The 25,686-nt window shown below is 38.7% G+C and overlaps 1 protein-coding gene across 1 annotated transcript in view; it reads right to left on the bottom strand.

The window, feature by feature from the left end:
• The window catches only part of SDK1 (sidekick cell adhesion molecule 1), a 660,854-nt gene that overhangs the window by 264,500 nt on the left and 370,668 nt on the right, over positions 1-25,686 (bottom strand). Inside the window, exon 5 of the mRNA XM_054042917.1 lies at positions 17,155-17,288. Within this exon, the coding sequence (XP_053898892.1) occupies positions 17,155-17,288 (134 nt within the window). The remainder of the gene's footprint in view (positions 1-17,154; positions 17,289-25,686) is intronic.

Genomic DNA, 25,686 nt, shown 5'->3' with positions numbered 1-25,686 from the left:
GCACTTATGTAAATATTTAGGAAGGACTACAATTTTATTAAGATTGATTCAAGCAATTAAGGAGATTGGAAGATAGAAATTTTGGAAACTTCTCATTCTAATATAAAGGATAGTACATTATTTTGAAATAGCTGTAAGACATATCTATAGACATCAAGTCCTACATACCTTATGGTATAGGCTGTTAATTTTAAAGAAGAACATAAGAAGCAGAATCTTAAATCCTAAGAGTGGCACCAAATGTTTGGTTAGTTTCCAAAATCCTACTCAAATTATTTTCATAGCTGTAAATTTACCAGATGTCTTCAGAGCAAAGGAACATAATAGTGTCAAAGATCAACATATTGCTTTTGCATGTTTTTATGGATAAAGTTTTTTTTTAACAGGAAACAAATTCTCACTCCTTTCTCTTTTAAATCGATGTTATTTCGTGGCTGTTTTCCATTTGCAGTGAAAGTTGGAGTTTTCCTTTTCCCAGCTAAATTGGAGTGGTTATCATCTGTTTAAACAGTCCATTCCTCAAAAACATGCCTGTTACATTCACTAGGACTGGACTAATAATGAATGTTTGATTTTTTTTTTTTAGTACAGCTTTTTAAACACTTGTATACTACAAATACTTCAATTTGTCAGGGCAAATGCAAACACACAACTCTAAGCAGAGTGACTAGAAATAAATATTATTTGAATAGAAAAACAGAATTGTGGATCAAATTTACCAGCAATATTGCTATAACTTCATTTAGTTGAAGAAACAATACATTGTAGATTTTTAACACAACAATGGACTCACAAAATGTGCAACAAAATTTAGATAAGGAGAAGAATTCTCTAAACAAAAAAAAAGAAATCTTAAATTATTTAACAAACCAATTACTTCCAGTCAAACAAAAGGTCATAAATGATAAACACACAATACACTTAGGTGAGTCTTTACACTAAATCCCCTGGCTTTTTACAGTTCAACCCCAGATTAGATAGGCCAGTATAAAGATGAGATCAATACTGTAATAATACATGGTTGAAGTATACGCAACCATGCAAAATATTTTTGTCTGAAAGCAGGACATCCATCAGAATCTGCTTGATAGTCACGACATTCACAACAAAGGAGCCATAAGGCTTCAACTTTCCAAAGCCACTGCATTAAACACAATGTGAAGCCTCTTTTGCAGACTTTCATTGTAGCTTATATATAATTGTGCAGGACACAGTATGTTGGAATTTATTTCCTTTCAACCTCTCTCTTCTTTCTATCAAAGTTCTGTCTCTTCTAAATTTCCAATCTAAAAATCTAAAAAAAGGCAGTGCATGCTTAACTAAAATAAAATGTCTGAAATAGCCTTTTCTTATTGTGACACAAGATTTCCCATATTAAAATTAAAATACACTTAATAGTAATTCTTGGCTGTGGAACAGAAGCAGAGGTTATTTGGAAGTGAGCATTTGTCATAATCACTTATTATTCAAATAGCAGAGGAAGAGAGAACCAAGATTGTTATTAATTGTATAGTATCATAGGTGTGCATCAGGCTATTCAGATCTGTAGATGCCCAGTCTTAATGATGAGCATGGGATAATAAACACCAAAGTTCATAGCTAATTTGTTACAAGTAAAAAATCCCAGCCCAGAGGGATTTAAAAAAACCCCAGATACGTAGTTGGTTCTACCTCTTCAGACACAGTAGGCCCATTTGTCTTACGTTGTTGCAATTTGCCAAGCTTCCCAGTCTTTTGTGATGACCAGTGGCATGCCAGATAAGTCGCAAATGCAACTATTCCAATTTTTTGTAATGATTTTCAGAATATTCTTTTCTCAGTTTCACAGACCCTTTCACCTATCTGTTAAAGACTTGATTTCATATTCGCAATCACCTTGAAAAGACCATCTGCAACTTTATTCACTCACTACCAATTACCTTCTTTAATAGCTGTGAAACTATCACTCACAGGGATACATGATAAACTCACTCAGTGGTGAAGGCTCGGCTGGATACGTGCTGTCAGAGGCACCCTCAAAAACATGTACAAGGACAATATCAAAAAGGCTAAAGGACAAAATGAGTTACGTCTAGCAAGGTCCATAAGAGGCTCTAAGAAGAGGTTCTTTAAATGCATTAGGAGCAAGAGACAGATGAAGGAACGTATATGTCCACTACTTGGCAGGGAAAGAGAGCTAATAATGGTTGACATCATGAAGGCCGAGGTGTTTAATGCCTATTTTGTTTCAATCTTCTCTAAAAGAAGGGTTAATTGTGACCAGATACTTAACACAATTAATATTAACAACAAGGGGGAAGAACAGGTTAAAGAATATTTAGATAAGTATTCAAGTTGGCAGGGCCTGATGAACTTCATCCGAGGATACATAAGCAAGAAGCTGAAGCAATCTTGGAACAATTAGCGATTATCTTCGATAACTCATGGAAGACAGATGTGGTTTCAGAGGACTGGAGAAGGGCAAACATAATACCTTTCTTTTATAAGGGGGAACAAAGAGGACATGTGGAATTACAGACTAGTCAGCCTGTAATATCTGGAAAGATACTGGAACATATTATTTAAAACATCAATTTGTAAATACCTAGAGGATAGTAGGGTGATAAGTAATAGCCAACATGGATTTGTCAAGAACAAAGTATGCCAAACTAACTAATTCCCTTCTTTCACAGGGTTATTGGCTTAGTTGATAGGGGGAAGCTGTAGACATAATATATCTTGATTTTATTAAGATTTTTGCTACAGTCCCTATGACATTCTCATAAGCAAACTAGGGAAATGTGGTCTAGATGAAATTTTAATATAAGGTGGGTGTATAACAGGTTGAAAGGCCATTTTCAAAGAGTAATTATTAACGGTTCACAATCCAACTGGGAGGACCTATCAAGTGGGGACTGCAGGGGTCTGTCATGGGTTTAGTACTATTCAAATTATTAATGAAAATATTGGTTAATGAAGTGCAGAGTATGCTTGTAAAATTTGCGGATGACACCAAGCTGGGGGGGAGGGGAGCATTGCAAGTGCGCTGGAGGAAAGGATTAGAATTAAAAATAACCGCAATATATTGGAGAATTGGTCTGAATTCACAAAAATTAAATTTAATAAAGACAAGTGCAAAGTACTTCTCTTAGGAAGGAAAAAAAAATCAAATGCACAACTACAAAATGGAGAATAACTAGCTAGGCCAGAGGTGGGCAAACTGTGGCCCCCAGGCCAGACTCTCCTGCCTGGCCCTTGAGCTCCCGGCCAGGGATGCTAGCCCCCGGCCCTTCCCCTGCTGTCCCTCCTCCTCCGTAGCCTCAGCTCGCCATGCCACCAGCGCTCTGGGAGGCGGGGCTGTGAGCTCCTGACGGGCAGTGCAGATGCGAGAGCCGCCGGCCTGCCCCAGTGTTCTAGACGGCGCAGTGGCGTGGCTGGCTCTGGCCGGGCAGCATGGCTGCCAGTCCTGGTGCTCTGAGCGGCATGGTAAGGGGGCTTTGAGCGGGGGGGGGGGTTGGATAAGGGGCAGAGGTCCTGGGGGGCAGTCAGGGGACAGAGAGCAGGGGGGCGGTTGGATGGGGCAGAGGTTCTGGGGGTGGTGGTCAGGGGACGGGGATCAGGGGGGTTGGATAGGCATGTGAGTCCCGGGGGTCCTGTCAGGGAGCAGGGGTTTGGATAGGGGTTGGGGCAGTCAGGGGACAGGGAGCAGGGGGGATTGGATATGGGGTGGGGCCCTGGGGGGGCGGTTGGGGCAGGGGGCCCCGGGAGGGGGTGGTCAGGGGACAAGGAGTGGGGGGGTTGGATGGGGTGGGGCTTCTGAGGGGGGCAGTCAGGGGGAGGAAAGTGGGAGGGGGCGGGGGCCAGGCTGTTTGGGGAGGCACAGCCTTCCCTACCCAGCCTTCCATACAGTTTCGGAACCCCGATGTGGCCTTCAGGCCAAAAAGTTTGCCCACCCCTGAGCTAGGCAGTAGTACTGCAGAAAAGGATCTGGGTTATAGTGGACCACAAATTGAATACGAGTCAACAATGTGGTGCAGTTGCAAAAAAGGCTAACATCATCTGAGGCGTACTAACAAAAGTATTGTAGGTATGTTACAGGAGATAATTGTTCTGTTCTACTCTACTCACCTGGTGAGGCCTCAGCATGAGTACTGTTTCCTAAAGTGTGTCTGTGAGCCATAATTAGGAAAGATGTGGAGAAATTGAAGAAAGGTCAGAGGAGAGCAAAAAAATAAATGATAAAAGGTTTAGAAAACTTAACCTATAAGGAAGGATTAAAAAAACAGGTATGTTTCATCTTGAGAAAAGATGATTCAGGGGGGACCTGATAATAGTCTTCAGATATGTTAAAGGCTGTTAGAAACATGATGGTGATCAATTTTTCTCCATGTCCACTGAAGGTAGGACAAGCAGTAAAGGGTTAATCTGCAGCAAGAGAGATTTAGGTTAAATATTAGGAAAACCTTTCTAATTATAAGGATAGTTAAGCACTGGAATACGTTACCGAAGAAGGTTGTGGAATCCCCCTCTTCAGAGATTTTAAGAATGGGTTAGACGAACACTTGTCAGGGATGGTCTAGATATATTTGGCCCTGCCTCAGCACAGGGGGCTGGACTACATGACCTCACAGGGTCACTTCCAGCCCTACATTTCTATGATTCTCCTCCTGGGTTGCAATCAAATGCTTTAACCACAAGACTATCCATTCTCTCTTTATAGACCCATGTCTCATTTACTGTACACTTTTCAACTTCAGTCAGAGTCCTACAGACAACAACTTCACTCGCTACAGAATCCTCGCTAATTCATTAAGCATTGTCCATCTTGTGAACTGAATGAAGCAGAGGTCTGACTGAAAAAAATAGGCTGTGATCATGTTACAGGTGGTATCATAATGCATATGCACAAATGATAGAATTAAGATTGCATGGGCAAACTTGAATCTGGCATTTCCTAGTTTATGAATGCTTGACTTTCCAACATTAAAATGTTCAGATGGCCTTTTTGCATGTCATTGCATATATAGCTTAGAGTTGAGTACATATACTTGTACAGTGTCCAGCACACTGGGGCCCCATTCTTGGTTGCCTTTAAGCACTACTGTAATAATCATGGTTAATAAAATAAATAATAATAATATACTCCCAGCAAGTAGTTCTGCTGACAGAATGATAGTGCTGGCATCAGAACACAAAGAGAACTTCCAGCCTTATTCCGTTTTCTAGTTCTGTGTTTTATATTGATAAAAGATTAAAAAGAAACGCTTTAACCTGAACATTTATGACAATAATAATCCCTGATCTTTCACGTTTATTTTTTTCAGATTATGTTTGTCAAAAATGCAAGAGGAAAGCAGTAGATTTTTAAAATATACTATTTCTAAGATATGTCATAATCTTCATTAATAGAACTATTTAATATATGTAAAACACACCATCGGCAGAAATTTTCAGTGACTGCTTATTATATTGAGCTACTCTGCTAACAAATAAATATGCATAAAACAAGAGAGACACTTATAAGCAAACTTTTCTGATATAGGGGTAGTTAAAAAAGAAAACCTCAACTTATTTGCTGCCAAATATCTCCTAAACTGTTTACTTTGGATGACTGAACCTGTGAGCCCTGTTCATATCCTTGGAACATGTCATTTTAAATTACATCTTTTCATTTGTAAGAAATTACATGATGATTATATTTTGACATGAAGATCACTGAGAAGCTGAGCAAGATACCTATATGGTTCCATACTATAACTCGTAGAACTGATAGCATATAATCTTATTTTATTACAAAATCACGTAGAGCTGTTGCAGCCTCATATCACAAGAAAATAATTGTGATTAGCTCTCCTTAAAATAGCTATTCTAAGTTAATTCTGCATTCAGTAAATCTCACAGAAAAGGTTACAGCTTCTAGAATTTTTGACAGAGGCAAATATGGCTCCTGGTGTATACCTTTAGAAATCTATGAGATCTGAAATTGTGCAGGTACCTTCCATTGTTTCCCAGCAACTTTAGATAGATGGAATTCCCGATTTAGATAGGTTAGATTATAAGAATGTGTAAATCACACAGAAATTTTTCAAATCAGTCATCTTAGCTCCTTACAGATTCTAATGAGTTGGATTAGTAGAAAGACTCATACAAAAGTTCAGAAGGCAATATCCAAAGGGGGTAAACTGGAATTGGAATGTTGGCATCTTTTAAATCAGTATCTGGTGTCATTCCGTTAGGTCCATAGGCATTAAGATTAGTGATCTCTTGCTCTCAGACCTTGACTATGCTGATGACATTGTTCTTCTAGTAAAGAGCCCTGACAGGTTTCGCGAGGCTGGAGTTGGCCAAGGTTGGGCTCCATGGTTCATGGTCAAAGACAAAGCTGAAAAACCTATGTCAGATCCTCCCCCAACTCCAATCTCTTTGAATAATGAAACTGTTGAAGCAGTCTCCAGCTTTTGCTATTTGGGTTCTATACTCGCCTGTTTCCTCCAACTCTGATACAGAGGTTCTTCACCAAATTGGCATCACAGCATCAGCAGCATGACAAGCTCAGCATGACAAGCAAGCTCAGGATCTATTCGAGCTGTTTCCTCTCTGTACCGCTGTACGGTTGTGAAACATGGACACTCAGACTGGGCAAAACTGGAGGCTTTCCACACAAAACACCAATGTCATATCTTGGGCATAAAGAGGAACGACTTCATTATAACACAGACGGTTATGGTAGCTACAGGCTACTGGGGCCATTGTCCACGTCTTCTGCTTTTTGGACATGTCACCAGAATATCACAAGACGTACTGGCTACCGCCATTCTCTGGGCAGCTTGTAACATTCTGGATAAAATTCCACCAACTGAGCAATAGAGGCAGCCTAGAGGCAGACCCCGTATCACGTGGGTGCATCAAGTCTGTTCTGATGTTGGACTCCTGACCCATTAAGCCCTTGTGGCCACACAGGAACAGACCAAAGGGGAATGATTGCTATGGCAGACCATTCAGCTAAGCATTGAAGAAAAAGAAGAAGATAAACCGATATGTAGGACTCCAGAAGCTATTCTTTTTTAGAAAAAAATAACAACAAAAACCAAACAAACAACCTAGAAAAACATAAACCAAAACATCTTTTTCTCTTTAGTAGAGGTGAGAATATAAAAATCTTGATTAAAAAACATTTTATAAATGCTTCTAAAGCATGTTTAATAAAGTTCTCTTATCTGGGAATTTAAATATTTTCTATTTAGGTTGATCATTTAGGTGGGAATACATTGTTGAGAAAAACTGACAGTTCTAAATTATTTGTCGTTAGTCATACAGTCCCAGGAAATGGTCAGCATGGGATATTGTTATTCAGTTTTAATGGCTCCTCTACTCTAACAAATGAAATAATAATAATACATAATTTATTATTATTACTAATGCATATAAAGAGTTTTTCAAATATCCCAAAGTATTTTGCAAACTTAAAGATATACATAGTTATCACTTCCTACACAGGAAAAATTCAGACAATTCAGGGATGCAAGATTGCAGTTCTTTAACAGCACATAATGTTTAGGAAATGAAGTAATGACGTAGCCAACTGAAACTACAGAAGGGATTTTTGGTAGGCAGAATACACTTAAGATGGAATTGGTCCAGAATATTAAGGTTAGCTCCCGATTTCTAAAAATTGGCATGAGAGCTTGAATGATCAAAAGTGGATAAAAGCTTAGTTTTATTTCCCGTTGAAAAGTTGCCATCTTCAAGCAGCTCAATGCCCTCCAGTGGCATGGTAGTGTACTGGTTCAAAACTGACGTAGTCATGAAAGTTCAATGATCATTATCACTTTCTGCAGCACACAAAAGTTTTTGGAAGTCTCGTATCCAACTAATAACCAGGCTTGACCCTGCTTTATTGTAAGATCTCGCACTACAAGGAGGATAGCTGGACCTATGTAGCAAGGTGACAAGTAGTTATTTGTCATTAGCTTTATTACTGCAATATTTAACTCTGAATTATATCTAACCAGAGCAGAACACAGAAGAAAGCAGTACAGAGTATGTTTCTTGGTGTTATGATACATCTTTTATTACTATTTATGGGTGAGTTTGGATATAGAAGGTAATCCTTTTCCTGTTACCATTTCCAGCATCTGTGGATTTCTGAATATCCGATCACCATAATGAAATGAAAACAATTTTTATCAAAATGAAAAATAAAACTGATTTACAATGGTCAATAGCCCTGGTTCTCCAGCGTTCTCAAGCTGCTCTCCACCACTCTAATGATCCCAAGCTGCCCTAAAACTGATGCAGCAGTCAGGCCGCACAAGATATCCCCCAGACTAAGGGGATTTTTGAGTGGCATATAGCTGCCCAAGTAGCTCCTACGCACACACCCTGGCTACTGGTACAGGGCGACTGTCCAAGGAAAAGGCTCTAATAAAGCCACTCTAATTTATGCTGAGGACCAGAGGGCTCTGGGATAAGGGAGCCAAATGTTGCTTAAAGTCATCTTTTTGCCCCCTCCTCAACTATGCTAAGCACTCCTCAGCCTGAGAATCTGAACTTATGTATCCTAACCCAAATATTTAAGAACCAAATGTAAACAGATTTTGCTAGTTGTACAGTACTTTGAACAGGACTATCTGTATCTGGTTATTTGATAGGAAATTTACCCCATGTCTGTAGAGACTCAGGATTATTAATCACCCATCTCTTCTACCCATTCATATACTCTTCATGCTTTTAATTTCTTCTTAAAAATTAACCCCACAACTGTAGTATGAATTTACTTATCTCTCAAAGCCTGACTGACATAAAAATGTATATGCTATATCTCATTGGAAGTGCCTGTACTTTTTAAGATGTAGACACAAGCTTAATTTGTTTGGCATTTAGTATGTTTTCACCATAATTTGCAAAACATTATTAAAATATTTTTTCTAGGTGAATCAGTAAGTTGGCAAAGTAGAGGTCCACTGTCATAATAAAACTTTTCTGTATATAAAATTTTTTTGTTACTACTGCTATGATGGTCTTCCAGAAAATCATCATGCTTTGTACAACATGGCATTACCTTAGCTGGCATGTATAATTGATGTATGTCACATTTTATAAAATGATTGCAAGGTCAATCCAATTTTCTATTTTCCCTGTTTGTGTCCTCTAAGAATCTCTTATCTTCACATATCACTTACAGAGCAGTGGCAAAGATAGGAGACAAATCACTCCAATGAATGTAATAGCAAAACTGATTAGAGAGAGGGAGAGATTAATTGCATGTGTCAGATATAAATAAAAGATTTAGGTGACAGCCTAGATATATTATACATATGTATTATATAGCTAGATATATAGACCTACATCCACAAAGTTCAATATATATTATAAACCTAGGTTAAAATAGGGGCTAGGTATTCAAAAAACAAAGCCAGTTATTTTGGCTGAGCAATGTGTGTAATATATACACACTAGGGGGCAGATCTCTAGTGGGTATAAATTTTCATAGCCCCACTGAAGTCAATGGAGCTATGAAAATGTACAATAGGAGAGGCTCTGCCCCCTCTTATGATGATTCTTCTAGTTGTATCTAGGAGAAAAGGGATGGATTGTTCCCTCTTCCACCCACTTATTTTCCATAGTACAGTCAGCAGCAATGAGACATGCGGAGTGGCTCACCCAGTTCAAGAACAGAGTAGTCATTTTGAAAACCTTGAAGTTTGGATACACATTTGCCAGTGTAATAATATTTAAAATGATACATTTCACAGACATGCAGCTTCTGATTTTTACATATTTTGTTATGCTGATTTAGAAATCGAAAACTCTCAAACTTCAAAGATTTGGAGTTCTGTTTTGTTATTTTAAAGGAAATTTCACCTGCCTTTTTTATTGCAGAAATATTATCTACTATCAAAAATAATGACATTGGCTTTTAAAATATTAACACTGTAGTTATAAGTTGATCTTATCTGCTCATTACCTCATTCCTTGGTCTGGATGTTCAATCTCACCTTCCCCTCATGCTGTGTGAACCTTGAATACCAGTATCCAGGTGTGAAGTCAGCTGGAATTCAAGTTCAAATCAGCAGGGGAGATGTTTTCAATCTGGGCCAGGGAGGAACAGCAGATGTGAAATGTGTGGAATGCAACCTGCTGGGAAGTTGAAGCATTGGCAAAACAGTGCAATGGAACAGAGGGACATAAGATAGTTACTTTGCCTTCTAGTCTGCAGGAAGGAAGGCAACTAAAAGGATATAAGGCCAGAAAAGAGATGAGATTTCCAGAGATAATTATTAGCTACTATTTATTATTTCAATATTTTAATGATATATTCTTTGTAATTCATAATTTATTTCCAGCCGTTGTTAAAAAGCGGGGGAGCTTTCCTTACAGGAAAAGATGTGACAATCTAAAGGGAGTCATGAAATTTGGAGTTTAAGATTGCCATTATGTCCTAAATGCACACCATTATTCCAATTTAATGTATATGATGTAGTCCAATATCAACATATCAAATCAATATTCCAGGTAGTTATAATGGGTTAAATTAATTATAACAGCCTTAGCTAAAATTCCTAGCTTTGATCAGCTATAATCCAACTTTAATATTTGTTTCTGTGATTCAAAAGTCAAACCTTTAACATTTTAATGGAATCTTTTTGTTGTAACTTCAATTACTGTAAATATATATTTGACTTTTAAGAATAAAGACTCCCCCTCCCCCACAAATTTATTTTAAGTTGTATCCTATCACTTCTCAGAATGAATGGCACCTTATGACCAGCCTGACAAGATGAAACAATCACAATGATAGTCTTCCTGGAAATTCTCCTTGACAAGGAGAAATTTTAAACATTGTGAAGAAAAGGAAGGGAAATGAAATGGCATTGTTTTCAAGAAAGAAATAAAAATGGCACAGCTGATAGAGTACCCAGAGCTGGGCTATACTGGACTTTCCTCGCATCTGATCAGAACTGACGGCTTATAAAGTACAATCATTGCTCAGAAATGTAATTTTCTCCTCTCAGCTTCCATCCCATGTACCTTTTCTTTAGACAAAAATGTCTTATTGAAGCATTAATTTTATTTCAGCAGAACTAATCCATGGAGGCTAAGTGAATGTAAAATTCCCATGGCAAGGACTAGAAACAGTTTGACAAGTTCATAGAGCTTGCTTGAGTTTGACCTCAGAATAGAAATGTCTGTCCTCAGGAGGGTCTGGCCAATTCCTTTTTTCTTCCTACATCTGAGCAGCTGGAGTTAGCTATGAAAAATTCATGCAACAATATGTTTCAAACGCCCACCTCTATACCCTCAACATCTGCTGACTTTACTTCACATTAAAACCTCAAAGTGAATCCTCTCTTCTAGTTTGCAGTAAACTTTGGTGGTGAATAAGAGAAATTATGGTTTAGAAATGCTTTCTTCCTGAAAGGAAAATATCTACTCGGGACCTGCTGATGATTTATCTTCCTAACAATACTGACAGAGGGGAAAATAAATGCATCCCAAACAAGGGGAAAAAACTTGTAGGGAAAGGCTCCAGACCCAGCTGGATGAAAAACCACCTCAAAAATGTTATTAGAAGTAAGCAGAATGCCTACAGGGAATGGAAGAAGGGATTGATCAGCAAAGAAAGCTACATCCTGGAGCTTAGAAAACGTATGGAAAAAAGTGAGAATTGCTAAAAGTTAAGCAGAATTAGCTCTTGCCAAGGAAATTAAGACAAGTAATAAGAGGGTTTTTTTAGTTATATAAATAAAAAGAAAATAAGGAAAGATGAGTTTGGGGTGCCATGAAGTGTGGATGGGAATGTGATAAAAGAATCTAGATATGGCCCCAAAACTAAATGAATCCTTTGCCTCTGTTTGTTGCAATTAATTTCTAAAATGTTATGCTCACTGCGTAAAAACCCTTTTATAGTTATTTGACCTCCATGGACCCTGACAGTGACCTAAACATCTTGTACTGTAATAAGATCCTTTATTTTATTGTTCAAATACTTTTGGTGAAAAATCAGTACCTTGCAGTTCTGAAGTTGAATATTTTTCATCTTTTAAATTTTGTGTTTTGATAACAGTTAACTGAATAATTAAATGGGTTTCAGCCAGGGACAATTAGGTCTATTTAGCTTCATCTGATAGATGACTACCACCACAGAATAAAATACCTTCTTACTGCAAGTGGAAGCTAGGCATGATAATATGACATCCTTGTATTTTAAATTAATTACAATACAACCATACCAGGAGTATAATTTTTAGACCCCAACTATTCCAATCTTACCAATTGCACAACCATTTCCTTTTTACACTCCCAATGCTCAGGGAGGAAATTTATCTTCATTAAATGATAATTGTCTTTATTATCTTTTGACTCTTCAGAAATGCTAGCAGGCAAGGTTTTTACAATTTTCATCAATCTTGTTTTGTGTTTTTACAAAGCCTGCATCAGAAAAAGATGTCCAAGTCTGCAGAACGCTCTATATTTCCTAGCAGTATGAATAGGTCTTGAGAATATCTAATTTACTAATATATCTACTGAAACGACATGCACCTCAATATTTCACAGCTTAACAAGAAGGTCCAGCAGCAAGGTCCTGAATTGCAGTTCCAGATGATTAGTGCTGCAAAAGCAATTCAACCAGCAGTGTCCATGCTGTCAAAACAGTTTACGTATGCCCACCTTCTGCAATCTTGCTTTTTCACTCATATACCAGGGCTATGCTCTTTCTGATTTTTCATAAAATATTTGGAGAGAGATTGACAATATAACTGCACATTGCTAAAGTTCCTAGACTGGTGTAGGGTTATATTGGTGTAGGGTTTCTTATTATCAATAGTTTTCTATTTAGGTTAATAGCTAGGTCTCAGTATAGCTTGGATTCTCAGAACCTCACCTTTTTATTGAAGTGATACCACAGAGTACTACCTTATCATCTTTGTCATTTTATTACATACTGAAACCTCAGTCAACTTCATATGTGAGGATCACACCTTCTTGTGAACCTGGTTACTTATAGTTGCCTTTCATGAAGCTTGGGTTCTAGAAATACCTGTAATTTCATCAAGAAGCATCATAAGCGCTGAATAACTTTCATCTATAAGTGGTAGAAACTGCAGAGAAATTTCCTGTTTACCACTGTACTTTCAGCTGGCTTACGTTACATGTGAAAGATGCTTCAAGCTTCACTATGCTTGGGTGCATAGTGTGTGCCCCTGGAGGAAGTGTCAGAGTTTTGTGATGCCCTTACTTTAATAAACAGTTCTATCTGTAATTGTTCTGCCAAGTCTGATAAGATCAAAAGAATGTTATTTAATTCCCCTGACAAACCAAAGTCTTCAGGAAGTGATCTGATGATCTGTGCTAAAGCATTACTGTATTTCTGTACATGAGAGAGTAAGTGAGAGAGAAGAGAATAGATAACAGGACCTGGAACCAGTTGATGATGATATCACTACATCGTATATATGTCATTATATGGATAGGAGTGGGGAAATGTGGTGTGGAGAATGTGAGAAATTTCTCTATTTTTATGAAAATTATGTGCGACTCAGTTTACCCAGTCACTGTTATATTCCTACATGGTCTCAAGAAATTAAGTTCTTTCCAGAGATACTCCTTGTGCTAAGGAGACAGGAAGTGGCAACTGGGTGCCTATATTTGAATGAGAGTCATTAAGGACTATCAACAGTTGAATATACCAGGCCCTTGCAGAACAATGGGGAGGCTGTTGCCAAGGTGAAACCAGCTCTCTCCAGATCTCTAGAGGAGAGAGCAGAAAATCCCCAGGAGAGGAACAAAGGAACCAAGATGTTGGTTAAAACCAGAGAGGCTGAGAAGTCTGGGGGACAAGAATAAAGGGGCATGTTTCCTGAGGGACAGGGAAGCTTTTTGATTGCTAGAAAAGCTAACCTGAAGGATGCTGGCTGCAGGGTCAGACAGGAGACTCCATGTTCTGAAGCAAAAGCCATTTACAAGAGAATGGGAAGAGAAGGACCTTGGACTCCCTAGAGGACTCTTACAAAATCCCAAAGAAAACTCAAGTCATGAAGAAACTGACACAGACAACGGTGTGCAGATATTTCTTATTTTGTCTGGATGGGTTTTTTGTCTCTTGTGCCATCTAAAATAAAAAGTAAATATTAGAAATCCTTTTTGCCAAGTTTGTGTCTATTTGCTTCAAATATCACATGTCCCTGAAGGGGTAAACGATCAACCAGAGTGTCCACAAGAATGGTACTCAGGGAAAGCATTTGCTTAAGTTACTGGGTAATCTTAGAGCGCCTAGCACTGGTCTTGGGGACCTAGCACAGCTGGGCCAAACAGGCCAAAGATGTTGGCTGGAGCCCAATGAGACCCAGAGGAGCTAAAAAAGCCCATGGGCCCAATGTGTGGGTCCAAACAACAGCTTAGTGATGTCCTTCAGGGGATATTGACCAGAAATGTGACACTGGTGAAGTCATGCATATGCAAGGTTCCATAGTTTTTATGATGAAAATAATACTTCCATCTAAATAGTATAGTGTTTCCATTTTAGGAGCTCAGTGCTTTACAAACATTATGCTTCACAACAGCCCATCAGACTGCTGGTTATTATACTCACTATATTAATTGGGGAGGCCCCATAGCTTGTATAAACTGATATAGCTACAGCAGCATACTGGGGCTATACCCTTACTCCAAAACACAGCTCTGTTGAAGTCACCAATTTACACCAGCTGAAGATCTTTCTCAGAGTTTAAATGATCTACCCAAACTTACACAGCAAGTCAAGTGACAGAAATGGTAACAGAACTCAAACTCCTATTTCCCAGGTTTTACTAGCCAAAATTCCTCCTGGAGTTACACAGAAGCTGGGATACATAGTTTATAAAAATCACGACTTATTAGTTCAGTAAATAGGTTTTTCAGTTGAAGATAAGGCATTTTAAATTTATGACTAATCTATGTCTTCTTGGTCCAGGTTGCATTTGACATATAACTGACATTTTCTTACTGTGCTGTCTGTTGGACACAATCATGATTCACTCTAGCTTTCATGAGATAATAAGACTATGAAACCTCTTCAGAACAAAAAGACCAGCAGTCACTAGCCCTTCATGCACGTTTTCTATTATTTCCACAATTCTCTCCCTTTTCTGTTTAATTTATTATAGATATTTCCATTGCGCTCACCACTGTGGTATCTGAGCTCATAAATTGCTTCTTTGTCATCTAAGACCTGATCAATTGCCCTTGAAATAAACGGAAATATTTCTACTGACTTCAAAGGGAGCTGGATTGGATCTCTACGCTACATTTTAAATTATATCTATTTTGTGTGCCTCTGGTTTTGGGAGGTCAACTTGCCACTTTAAAGGGTCCCGATTTCCAGCGGGTAGGTATTCAGCACTTTTTCCAGGTGTCCAAAGTTGGGAAAACAATAACTGAGAAAATGGAACTTGTCTTGAGCTTTAACCTTCCACAGCTGGTGAAACTACTCATTGGTTTTCACCTTTTTGTTTAATACATGTGTGAAGCAAATAGGGCATCCAGTGCGGCAATTTGGGCTGCACAATAATCACGGTGCAGATTACACAAAGCTCTGTTCCTCTTTTTCATCCAATCCACATGTTGCTGTGCCAACCTTTTCAGAGTGCGGCCAGCCTCAGGATGTTGATAACAATGAGTTGAGACTCAACCCAGACAAGACAGAAGCAATATTGATGGGTAGATGAAACACCTTAGAAGTATGCCAGAGATAGTTTCTTGCCCCTCCCCCCCGTTACTTAAGCCTGTGGAGCAGTGTGACCCTTGACTGGATAGTAGTATACACCTTCTCAATTGCTGTTGAAAGGCCAGAAAGCGGTCAAGCTTTAGCCCCAGATTAGTACGGTGTGGTTCAAAACCGATTGGCTGATTGTTCAGAAGGACCTGTTGTGATAACTGGATCTACAAGTTTACCCTAATTGTGATCTTATCTGTGAAAAGTGAGTCAAAGCTCACAAAATATCACAAAAACCTACAACAACAAATGTTGAGGGGAAAAGGTACAAAAGTTGAGACAAAAAAATTGAATTAGTCCAAACAAAAAGGCCTTCTGATAAAACTCAAGGACTATGTTAAAATCATGCCTGGGGTAAGTGACTGGTCCTTTGGGACAGGGAGTAACCCTTTTTGATGCAAAGGACTATTTTTCACAAAGGCAAGCTTACCTAGGTGGTAGGATCAACTGGAGTTCCCAAGGGGACTGTCTGTGACTCCCTGTTAAAGCTGTTGTAGTGCCTGAGGAGTTCACACTTGATGGTTGGTGAAATCTAAGTATAGAACTCACAACCAATTTGGGGTGTGTGCCCTGCTTCTTAACAGACTAACCTGAAGTTGGTACTCATGCTCCTGACAGCTTGACAACTACCTCCACCATCTCTTGGGACCCCAGGCCTTCTTTGTCCTAATCCTGAGATATTTCCTCACCAGGCCATAACCAAACCGCTAACTGCAATGCCCTAAATAGCCTAGTACTGGTACAAGTTGCCAGGTCTCAGAGTGGTTAATATGACCATGTTCTATGCCTGTGTTTCTCCAGCTGTGAGTCTCAACACCAAAGACAAAGGCTGCATTTACTATCCTCGCTGTTCTTCTCTCTCCCCTTTTGTGGCTTTATGTCTTGGTTTTGTCTTCTAGGAAATGGGATTGGAGTTTAACAGCAGCAACAACAGCAGGTCTAGCCCATCTCAACTAACTTCTCCTCTTTTCCCTAAAAGGACAGTAATTATCTTTAATTCCATTTGAGAGGCTGTCAAATACGCAGGGTTTCCTTCTAAAAATTCCCTCTAGCTAAAGGGAAAGAGAACAAGGGATGTTAATAAAATGAAAGCCTTACTTAATATTTGTCAAATGCTTTAACTGTTTTCCCTTCTTTTCTGAATCTTTAATAAAACAGTAAAAAGGATTATTAATGGTGTGCTTGCCATGGTACCAAGCAGGCTGAGGCTCTCTATACCAAACCCCAAATCTTGTGTAAAACCATTTAATGTTGGACTCCCACTGACTTTACTGGGAGTTGAGTGCGCTCCATACCACCCAGGAGAAGCTTAGCTCCTTTCAGGATCACTTTGCTAGTAAATTCTTTTCAGCATGCCGATCTTTGGGAACATTTTCGTTGACCTCAATACCAAAGCAAATTGGTGAGATTTCAATACTCACTCGCTACACTCAGATAAAGAAATGGACTCGTCTTGTTCTCTCCATTTTTTTCATTGACTGCTTGGACATAGTAACCTCCTGCATCTGTTGCTTCTGCTGCAAGGATCACCAACTGATTCTCCAGTGTTATAGCTCTGTTTAGGAAAACAAAGGATCATGTTAAAACAGGAACAATGATATTAACTAAGCATAAGCTGTACAGACCCTGGCAGGACTACACAATATTCAAAGGTCATTCAAACAGAGACGTGTGGAATTCAACAGCAGGACTTTATCTTTAAACACAACCACAGGAAGGATTCAAGAGCTTTTGGGTCTGTGATGTTTGAGCCTTTTCTCTTCTTTAAGTTGTTTAAGATGCTTCCAGTGATACAGAAGATTACCATAAATGATATATAAAAATTAAATAGTTATTTAAGAATGACGAGAGAAAGTGTTTGACCATAACTATATGGGTTACATGTTCTATGATCCTGGCAAACACCATTTTGCTGCAAATCCAGTTTGACTGAAAATCTTCTCAGAAAGTGAGAAGATCAGCACTCTGGGAATGAGAGCGCACACTTCAGTTAAAAATCAGAGGCAATAGAATTTCAGGAGATAAATATTCTATATTTACGGCCTGTGTAATTATTTCAGTTACAGATACAAAAAGAGCAAGAGACTAATTAACATGCTTAGCTGAAGAATCATGCATATAGAGGGAGTGAAGAGCAAAACTATTTAATCTAAACCAGGTATGAAAGCACAGCACTATTCTGTAGTTGGTGGTGGCGTAGTCCTAGGGGAGTCAATAAATGTCATGGTCTAATATAATTTACTCTTTCTTAGAGCTGCTACATAACAGTTGTCTTCATAAACTCCCTTGTATGACAGTGCTAATCATTTGTACTGCAGTAAGATCCGTTTGTTTGCATTTTACAGTGCTGTATAGTCTTTTGACTCTATTAGATAAAATATAAATCTAGGGAAATATGTAAAAATTTAAGTGCTTGGAATAAATATAGTCTCTCCACTGAATCTGTTCCTTTCCACAAGTTAAGTTCTCCTTATCTGGCTTGTAATAACAACACAGACCAAACACCAGCACTGCTATTACTAATGGTGCAAAGCAGCAGTATTAACTATTCAGAATGCCATATTCACAAATTATAAAAGATGAGGAACTCTGATTTGACCATCTAATAAGAGCACAATATTCTGCCACCTAGAAGATTAAACTTTGTTTTCAGAATTGGGTCATTTTTTGGATTTCCAGGGTTGGAGCCATTAAGAGGCACTGACATGATAAGGTCTTAGTGTGGATAGGGCAGTGTTTCTCAACGACCAGTCTGTGGACCAGTGCCAATCCCTGAGATCTCCCTGATACAGTTTAGGAAGGCAGCAAGCTGGTCCCTGGTATCAAAAATGTTGAGAAACACTGGGATAGAGGGTTTAATAGGACATGAGAAGCTCAAAAATTATATGAAAATTAAATAGGAACCCCATAGCATTACAGTGGCAGAGTTGTGGGTCAGGCAGCAGTCATTTTTATGTTGACCTTGATAAAGGCACAATCTAGTGATCTGAATATAGGACTTGAAGCAAGAAACTCCTAACATTGGGCCCAAATCTACCACCTATAGTCACTGTTCTCTGAGAAGTGCACTAGGCTCAAGTGTACCTTTAAATCATAGCGCTGAATATGGGTTGGGGGCACAATTTCTGCCCAGACTCAGAGGAAAGTAATTTTGTTGATCCCCACTGTGTGCCCCAACAGTTCTGGCTAGCCCATACGGGTGGGGATCCATATTTATGCTCTCTTTCTGATCCTCTCTGTCCACTTGGTCATAAAGCAGTATCATGCATGCAGTCTTCTGCTCTTTCAGCTGGGCTAGAACTGCTATCTGGACTGGTCCTATGCAATGTAACAGTTGTGTATGTTTAGTCGGCGTGGAAGGGGCTTACTCCGCTGTGCAGCTATGTAGGACAAGGCACAATCTAGTTCAATTAAAGGGGGCTCATTGTGGAGTAAGGTATAATTCAGCATGAGTAAGGGTGGTTGAATGGAATCCTTTGTTATCTTGGCCAAATCACTTCATCCTTTTGTGTCTTGATTTCCTCACTCGTAACATTGGAATAATAATATTTATTTCACTACTTCACAAGGTTCACAGACTGAGGAAGTTAGAGGGCATATTAAGAGAAAAATCTTAATTTACACCTACTAGCACTAACAAAAACAATAAGGAGTCTGGTGGCACCTTAAAGACTAACAGATTTATTTGGGCATAAGCTTTCATGGGTAAAAACCTCACTTCTTCAGATGCCCATGAAAGCTTATGCCCAAATAAATCTGTTAGTCTTTAAGGTGCCACCAGACTCCTTATTGTTTTTGTAGATACAGACTAACACGGCTACCTCCTGATATTTGACTAGCACTAACAGTTTCACAGATTTTTTGAGAAGTTGTATATACAGGCGCTGAGAGAGGAATGTGGCTCCCCCCCGCGCCCACCCCCCCAAACTGGCTCTAGGAGAGAGCTTTAAATAAATTAGAAAATTATAATGTAATTGTTAGCAAAAGAGCAGTTGCCAAAGATATAAAATGGGATTTTAAAATTGTTAATGAATGGGATTTTTTTAATCAATGGTTATCTCATAACACACGCCCAATATTTCAAAGGCATTGATGAACTAACTACTGAAACCTATCATAATGAATACATTGCTATTAGAGAAAAAGATTTCACAACTGAGGCTCTGAGTTTGCAGAGATGTATGCATGTGCTTAACCTGATGTATTGGTAGTAGTCCCACTGACTAGGAAAGTCAAGTACGTAAAAAAGTCTTTAAAGGATACAAGCCTGAGTTTCCAACAGTGTCATCTAACATGTTCTCTCGAAAATATTATGCTTTCAGTGAACCCCCTGGGGAAACCTATCATTTTAGAAATACTCTCCGAGTGGCCATCAAGGGACCTGAATTTTTCTTCTTATAGATTATGTAACAAATTATGAACAAATGCAAAAAATACATTCTGTTCCATATATGTTCAAGGAACATTTGCAGGTGTAAATGATTAATTATGTTAGATGGAAAAAGTTTATATACTAACATTACTCAAATAGCGTGTGAATGTTTTGAGTTATTCTCGCGCCGATAGATCAGTAAGGAGTTTTCCTCTTATAGTGTTTTTGCACAGTCTGGTTTCATTAATATTAACTTACAATTATTTTATTTTTGGAGAAATGTTCCTCTTCATAAAAGGGACAGCAATGGAAGGAACATGTATTCCCAACTGCTGTATGCTAGCCTATATGTTGAACAATGAGGCACAAAATAGCTTCTATTTAAACAATCTTTCCAGTTATGTTTGTTATATTTTATCCATGACATTTTGACTTTACAATCAGAAGACAGATAACAGTAAACATTTGTAAAGATACCCATAATGATTGACAGCTCAACCTCCTGATAAAGACAGAGGGCCAGATCCTCAGCTGGTGTAACTTGGAGCAGTGTCATTGCATTCAATTGAGTTACACCAATCTACACCAGCTGCATAACTGGCCCACGGTATCACATTTTGAAAGTTTTTATTCAAAAAAGATATATTAAATTATCCCTGTGGGTCAATTTTTCCATGTTGAATGGAACTGTATTAGCTTAATTGACTTGGAAATTGGATCAAAGGAAATGTTTCATAGATTTATAGAATGAGGAGCTAAAATGTAATCAATACTGCATTTAATAAAGCAAACAGGATAAAGAGAAATTTCCTATTAAATAATAATGATAGTAGCTTTAAATACGATGCATATTATATTTGTTCCTACTGTAGTTATTCCAAAAAGATACAGCAATAAGGAACATTATTTTTAAATTCTGGAATCCATTTCAGGCAGATCCAATACCAGCTGCAGGTGTAGCCAAAAGTCTTATAGGCGATGCAGCACTTTTGGAAAGAGTGCTGCATACTTACCTCGCTGTTATTGATTTAACTATTGTAAGTGATTGGTTGGGAATTCCCAAGATAGTGGGTAATAAAGCACATAGCCAATGTTCAGGAATGAAAGGCAAAGGAAATTTTAAGATTAAGGATTTTTTTTAAAAATGAAGGATTTCCTAAATTGCAATATACAAAATGAACTTTATTAGAATGTCTGTGTGAATTAAGATATATGGATGAAATCTGGAAGACGTTTAAAGACTATACGAACATAAATATATAATTTGTACAGCATTATACATTACATCAGGGGTGGCCAACCTGAGCCTGAGAAGGAGCCAGAATTTACCAATGTACATTGCCAAAGAGACGCAGTAATACATCAGCAGCCCCCCATCAGCTCCACCCCCCGCCCCCAGCGCCTTTCGCCCACTGGCAGCCCCACCGATCAGCACCTCCCCCTCCCTCCTCCGCACCTCCTGTTCCTTAGCGTGCAGAAGGCGGGGGGGGGGGAGCGAGGACACTGCAGGCTCAGGGGAGGGGGCAGGCCCTGTGGCAGAGCCAGGGGTAGAGCACCCCCCAGTACCCTCCAAAAGTTGGCGCCTGTAGCTCCAGCCCCAGAGTCAGTACCTATACAAGGAGCCGCATATTAACTTCTGAACCGCCGCATGTGGCTCCGGAACCACAGGTTGGCCACCCCTGCATTACATCATCACAGTGACATGAAAAAATTGAGATATGAGGACAAAAAGAGTTGGGAAACAGGAGATAAGATAAGAAATTATTGAAGACAGTATTTTATATCTTTAATTAAAAAGTGTCCAATTAATCTTAAACATTCTGAGTTAAGTTATTGATTTCTTTTCTGAAAAATGTTTCAGTAAAAATGTTCAGTTTTAATTCACTGAATAATTGTTAGTTGTTAGAGAGGGACTACAGTGGAATAGCAAGATCTGAAGCCCCCAAGCTTTAGGAGTTCAGATCTGGATCTGGAAAGAGCTAAACTGCCTGTTTGCATTGGGTGGCTTAATTAGTTACATTGTGAAGATTCATTAATCAATGTTTCTAAATCACTTTGAAGCATATGTCCTGATCTTTGGCTGCACTGAGGTGGCTCTTCACACTAAAGTTGTCTTAAAATTTGTATTACAATTATTGTTTCATTTTCAATTACAACTTTTTAATTATTTCAGCATCACAACTAATATTCTAAGGACAAACCTGGTTCCAGGCTGTTCATTTAATAGTCTATTTGAGGTTGACAGTTCTTACAGATGGACTTTAATCTGTTAATAATTCATAGCTTATATAAGGCAACTATACAACTACACCTCTACCCCGGTATATTGTGACCTGATATAACAGGAATTCGGATGTAACACAATAAAGCAGCGCTCTGGGAGGGGGCAGGGCTGCGTGCTCCGGTGGATCATAGCAAGTTCGATATAACTTGTTTTCACCTATAATGCGGTAAGATTTTTTGACTCCCGAGGACAGCGTTATATCAGGGTAGAGGTTTATTGTTTGAGAGTGAGACTGAATTTAACTCAATTAACATCTCCAGAAAGGGACAACTGACATGCGAACTAGGGTGCTGTCACTATGACCCTTGAGGGTGACTAGTTTGTAGGGAAAAAAATCAAGGGGGCATTTGAAATGTTATGTATTAATAAAGGAAGTTGGAAAACACCTCTAGAGCTAGATGGAAGGATAAAGGAAACAGATATTGTACGGAGAATAATGTACATTTCTCCCAGATGGTACACCTGACCAAGTATTACAATTGAATTGCTGATGTAACATTGGCTGAATACAATCTCTGTCACAACTTTAACATCAAAAACAAACAGTCACAGACTGAAGGACTGTGATCTGAACGAGAGGGAAGCAGAAGACAGCTGAAATCAGAAGCTGTGGGCTGGCCTGTATGTTGTTTCAGTCCATACCAATGGAGTATAAATGTTACTCTGCACTAGCATGTTGTTCACTAACTGCTAGTGCACACTAAAAGTTCCCTAGTGTGTGTTAATGTAGTCCTGTTTGAAACAGGACTACATTAACATGCACTAGGGAACTTTTAGTGTGCCTCAGTATGGTCCACACAGGTCAGTTAGTGCATGACATGTTAGTGTGGCTTAAAGGGGGGAAGGGATAGCTCAGTGGTTTGAGCATTAGCCTACTAAACCCAAGGTTGTGAGTTCAATCCTTGAGGGGGCCATTTAGGGATCTGGGGAAAAAAAATCTGTCTGGGGATTGGCCCTGCTTTGAGCAGCAGGTTGGACTAGATGACCTCCTGAGGTCCCTTCCAACCCTGATATTCTTTGAAAGTGTACACCCATCTGGTGCAGACTTAAAGTACCATGTAGTCAAGCCTATGACTTACTGCCTGGCCAAGAGATATGACTGACAGAATGAAAGGACAAAAGGCTCAACATAGGGTAGAAGGAGAAAAGGACAGATTTATAAAGGTATTTAGGCACCTGAAGACACAAATAAGTGCCTGGTGGGATTTTCCAAAGCTCCTAAATGCTTAACTCCCCCTGATGGTTTTGGATCAGAGAAATATAGACTAGCATTTTCAACAGTGGATACCTAAATCAACACACCTAAGACCACATTTAGGCACCTAAATAAATTATCTGATTTTAATAGGTGGAAACATTTAACAAAATATCCCAAAGAAATCATCAGATTACCAAACTTGGATTTTTGCACAGAAAATCACAACTAATGGAAAGAAACAGTAATTTTTAATATAAGGGACTAATTTTCAGAAAGGCATATTTCGTTAGACTGTTAGTTAACAGATTGGTGGATAAACAGATGTTAGAAATCTAAATCATTGCAGTAATAAAACAAAAAACACACAATAACCTGATTCAGCCTCTGCTTAAAACAGAGCCATCTGTTCAAGCTCCAGAATGCAATATTTTAGTAAAAAGGCCTTTGATAAAGCCTCTTTTCCAATGCTACCATCCAGCTAATACAAACATCAAAACCCTCTTTACAAGACATTAATTCCAGAAAATCTGTATTTCTTTTTAAAACTTCTGTTTATATCGTGTAACCAGAGCTGATCCTTCTCCACAAAGGCTGATACCCCCCAGTAACAATGATTTTACTAAGAAATGCAGAGATTATAGCATAATGATGATGTAATTACTAAAGGATTCCCAGAGGGATTTTTGGCCTCAGCAAATATGCAGTAATATCATATATAAATATACATTATCTGGCTATAAATATATATAAATCTTGGCTCCATTGAAAACAATGGGATTTTTTTTTCAAATTTCAGTGGAGCAAGAATTTCACCATGTTTTCTTCCAAAATTTCTTTGCCACTTTTGGTAATTATGAATGACAGAAGAAAAATATGTTTAAATAAAACTTGGAATTCACCTTCATTAGGACTCAGTCCTAGATTAAAGTATTATGAAGTTGGCTATATTATAACATAACTGTAGCAACAGAGCATGAGGGGTCCCGGACAGATCTCATTCTTGAGTGGAACAAAATATTCAGATTTCAGGTACTTAATACTGCAAAACAGCTGTTTATTAAGTACACACACAAACACGCCCATTGAATACTGCGTAAATCAATTCATGCAGTGTACTAAACAGAACATAAACCAAATTCTATCTTCTGGACACTTCTGCTTAAAGGCCTGCTGGACAGTCATTAGCTGACAGCCTGTTTTTTTATTTCTAGGGTTTTTGTAGCCAGTCAAGATTTTTCAAGAAGATTTGTTTTTAAAGAGAGAGTATCCTCTTTTTTACTTTCACACTTAACAAAAGAAATATGCAATTCATATGTAGATGGTGGAACAGCCATTTCCAAGACTCAGTCAAAAGGGTCGAAACTAAACCAATTAGTTGACCTACAGTAAAGAAAAGGAACCAAAAACAGCGCGGGCATAGGTATGATACTAGTGGCCAATGGGGACAGTCTAGCTGTAAACACAGTGAGATGGAGACTTCTTCAGTCTACTTAGCTCCTCCCCCCTGTAATAGGTCTGCCTTGGTCCTGCCACTGTCTCAGTCCACAAATTACGTGGAGACCCTTTTGCTGGTTCAACACCTTGTGCAGTTTATTTACAGTTGTGTCCCACCACCTTTCCCGCATACCTAAGACCTTTCCCACGCAGAGGAGAGAGAGAGACCTGTAAGCTAGTGGGTTAATTGCAATATACCAATCATTTACAGTGTTTGTTTTCCCCAAAAATTTTCTAGTGCACATTAGGGACCACTGAGATAATCTAGGAAGAAAATAGAAGCTGGTTGTCCACTGATTGTTCTATTATTTGATCTCTGTTCTTACAGAGCCTGTAAAATACAGGAAATAAGGCAACAGAAGACAGGCAATACTTGGCTGCCCTCCTATGCCATTCATCTTTATCCTCCTACAGGATATTCCTTTGAGGCACTGCTTGCACATATCCCTCCCCAGTCTGCAGCTCTGCTCCCAAGGATGAGTTGATGCATAAAAAGAGTGTGTGTTTTTCAATCATGTTAGCAAAATTGAGTTAGTTTAATACAATTGAAAACTCTCACTGAAGTACAGGCTAACACGTCTTAAGACCTTTTAGCTGGTTGTCTT

This window comes from Malaclemys terrapin, chromosome 10 (assembly GCF_027887155.1).
Source record: "Malaclemys terrapin pileata isolate rMalTer1 chromosome 10, rMalTer1.hap1, whole genome shotgun sequence".
Lineage (NCBI taxonomy): Eukaryota > Metazoa > Chordata > Testudines > Emydidae > Malaclemys > Malaclemys terrapin.
This window is presented reverse-complemented; position numbering and strand designations above follow the sequence as displayed.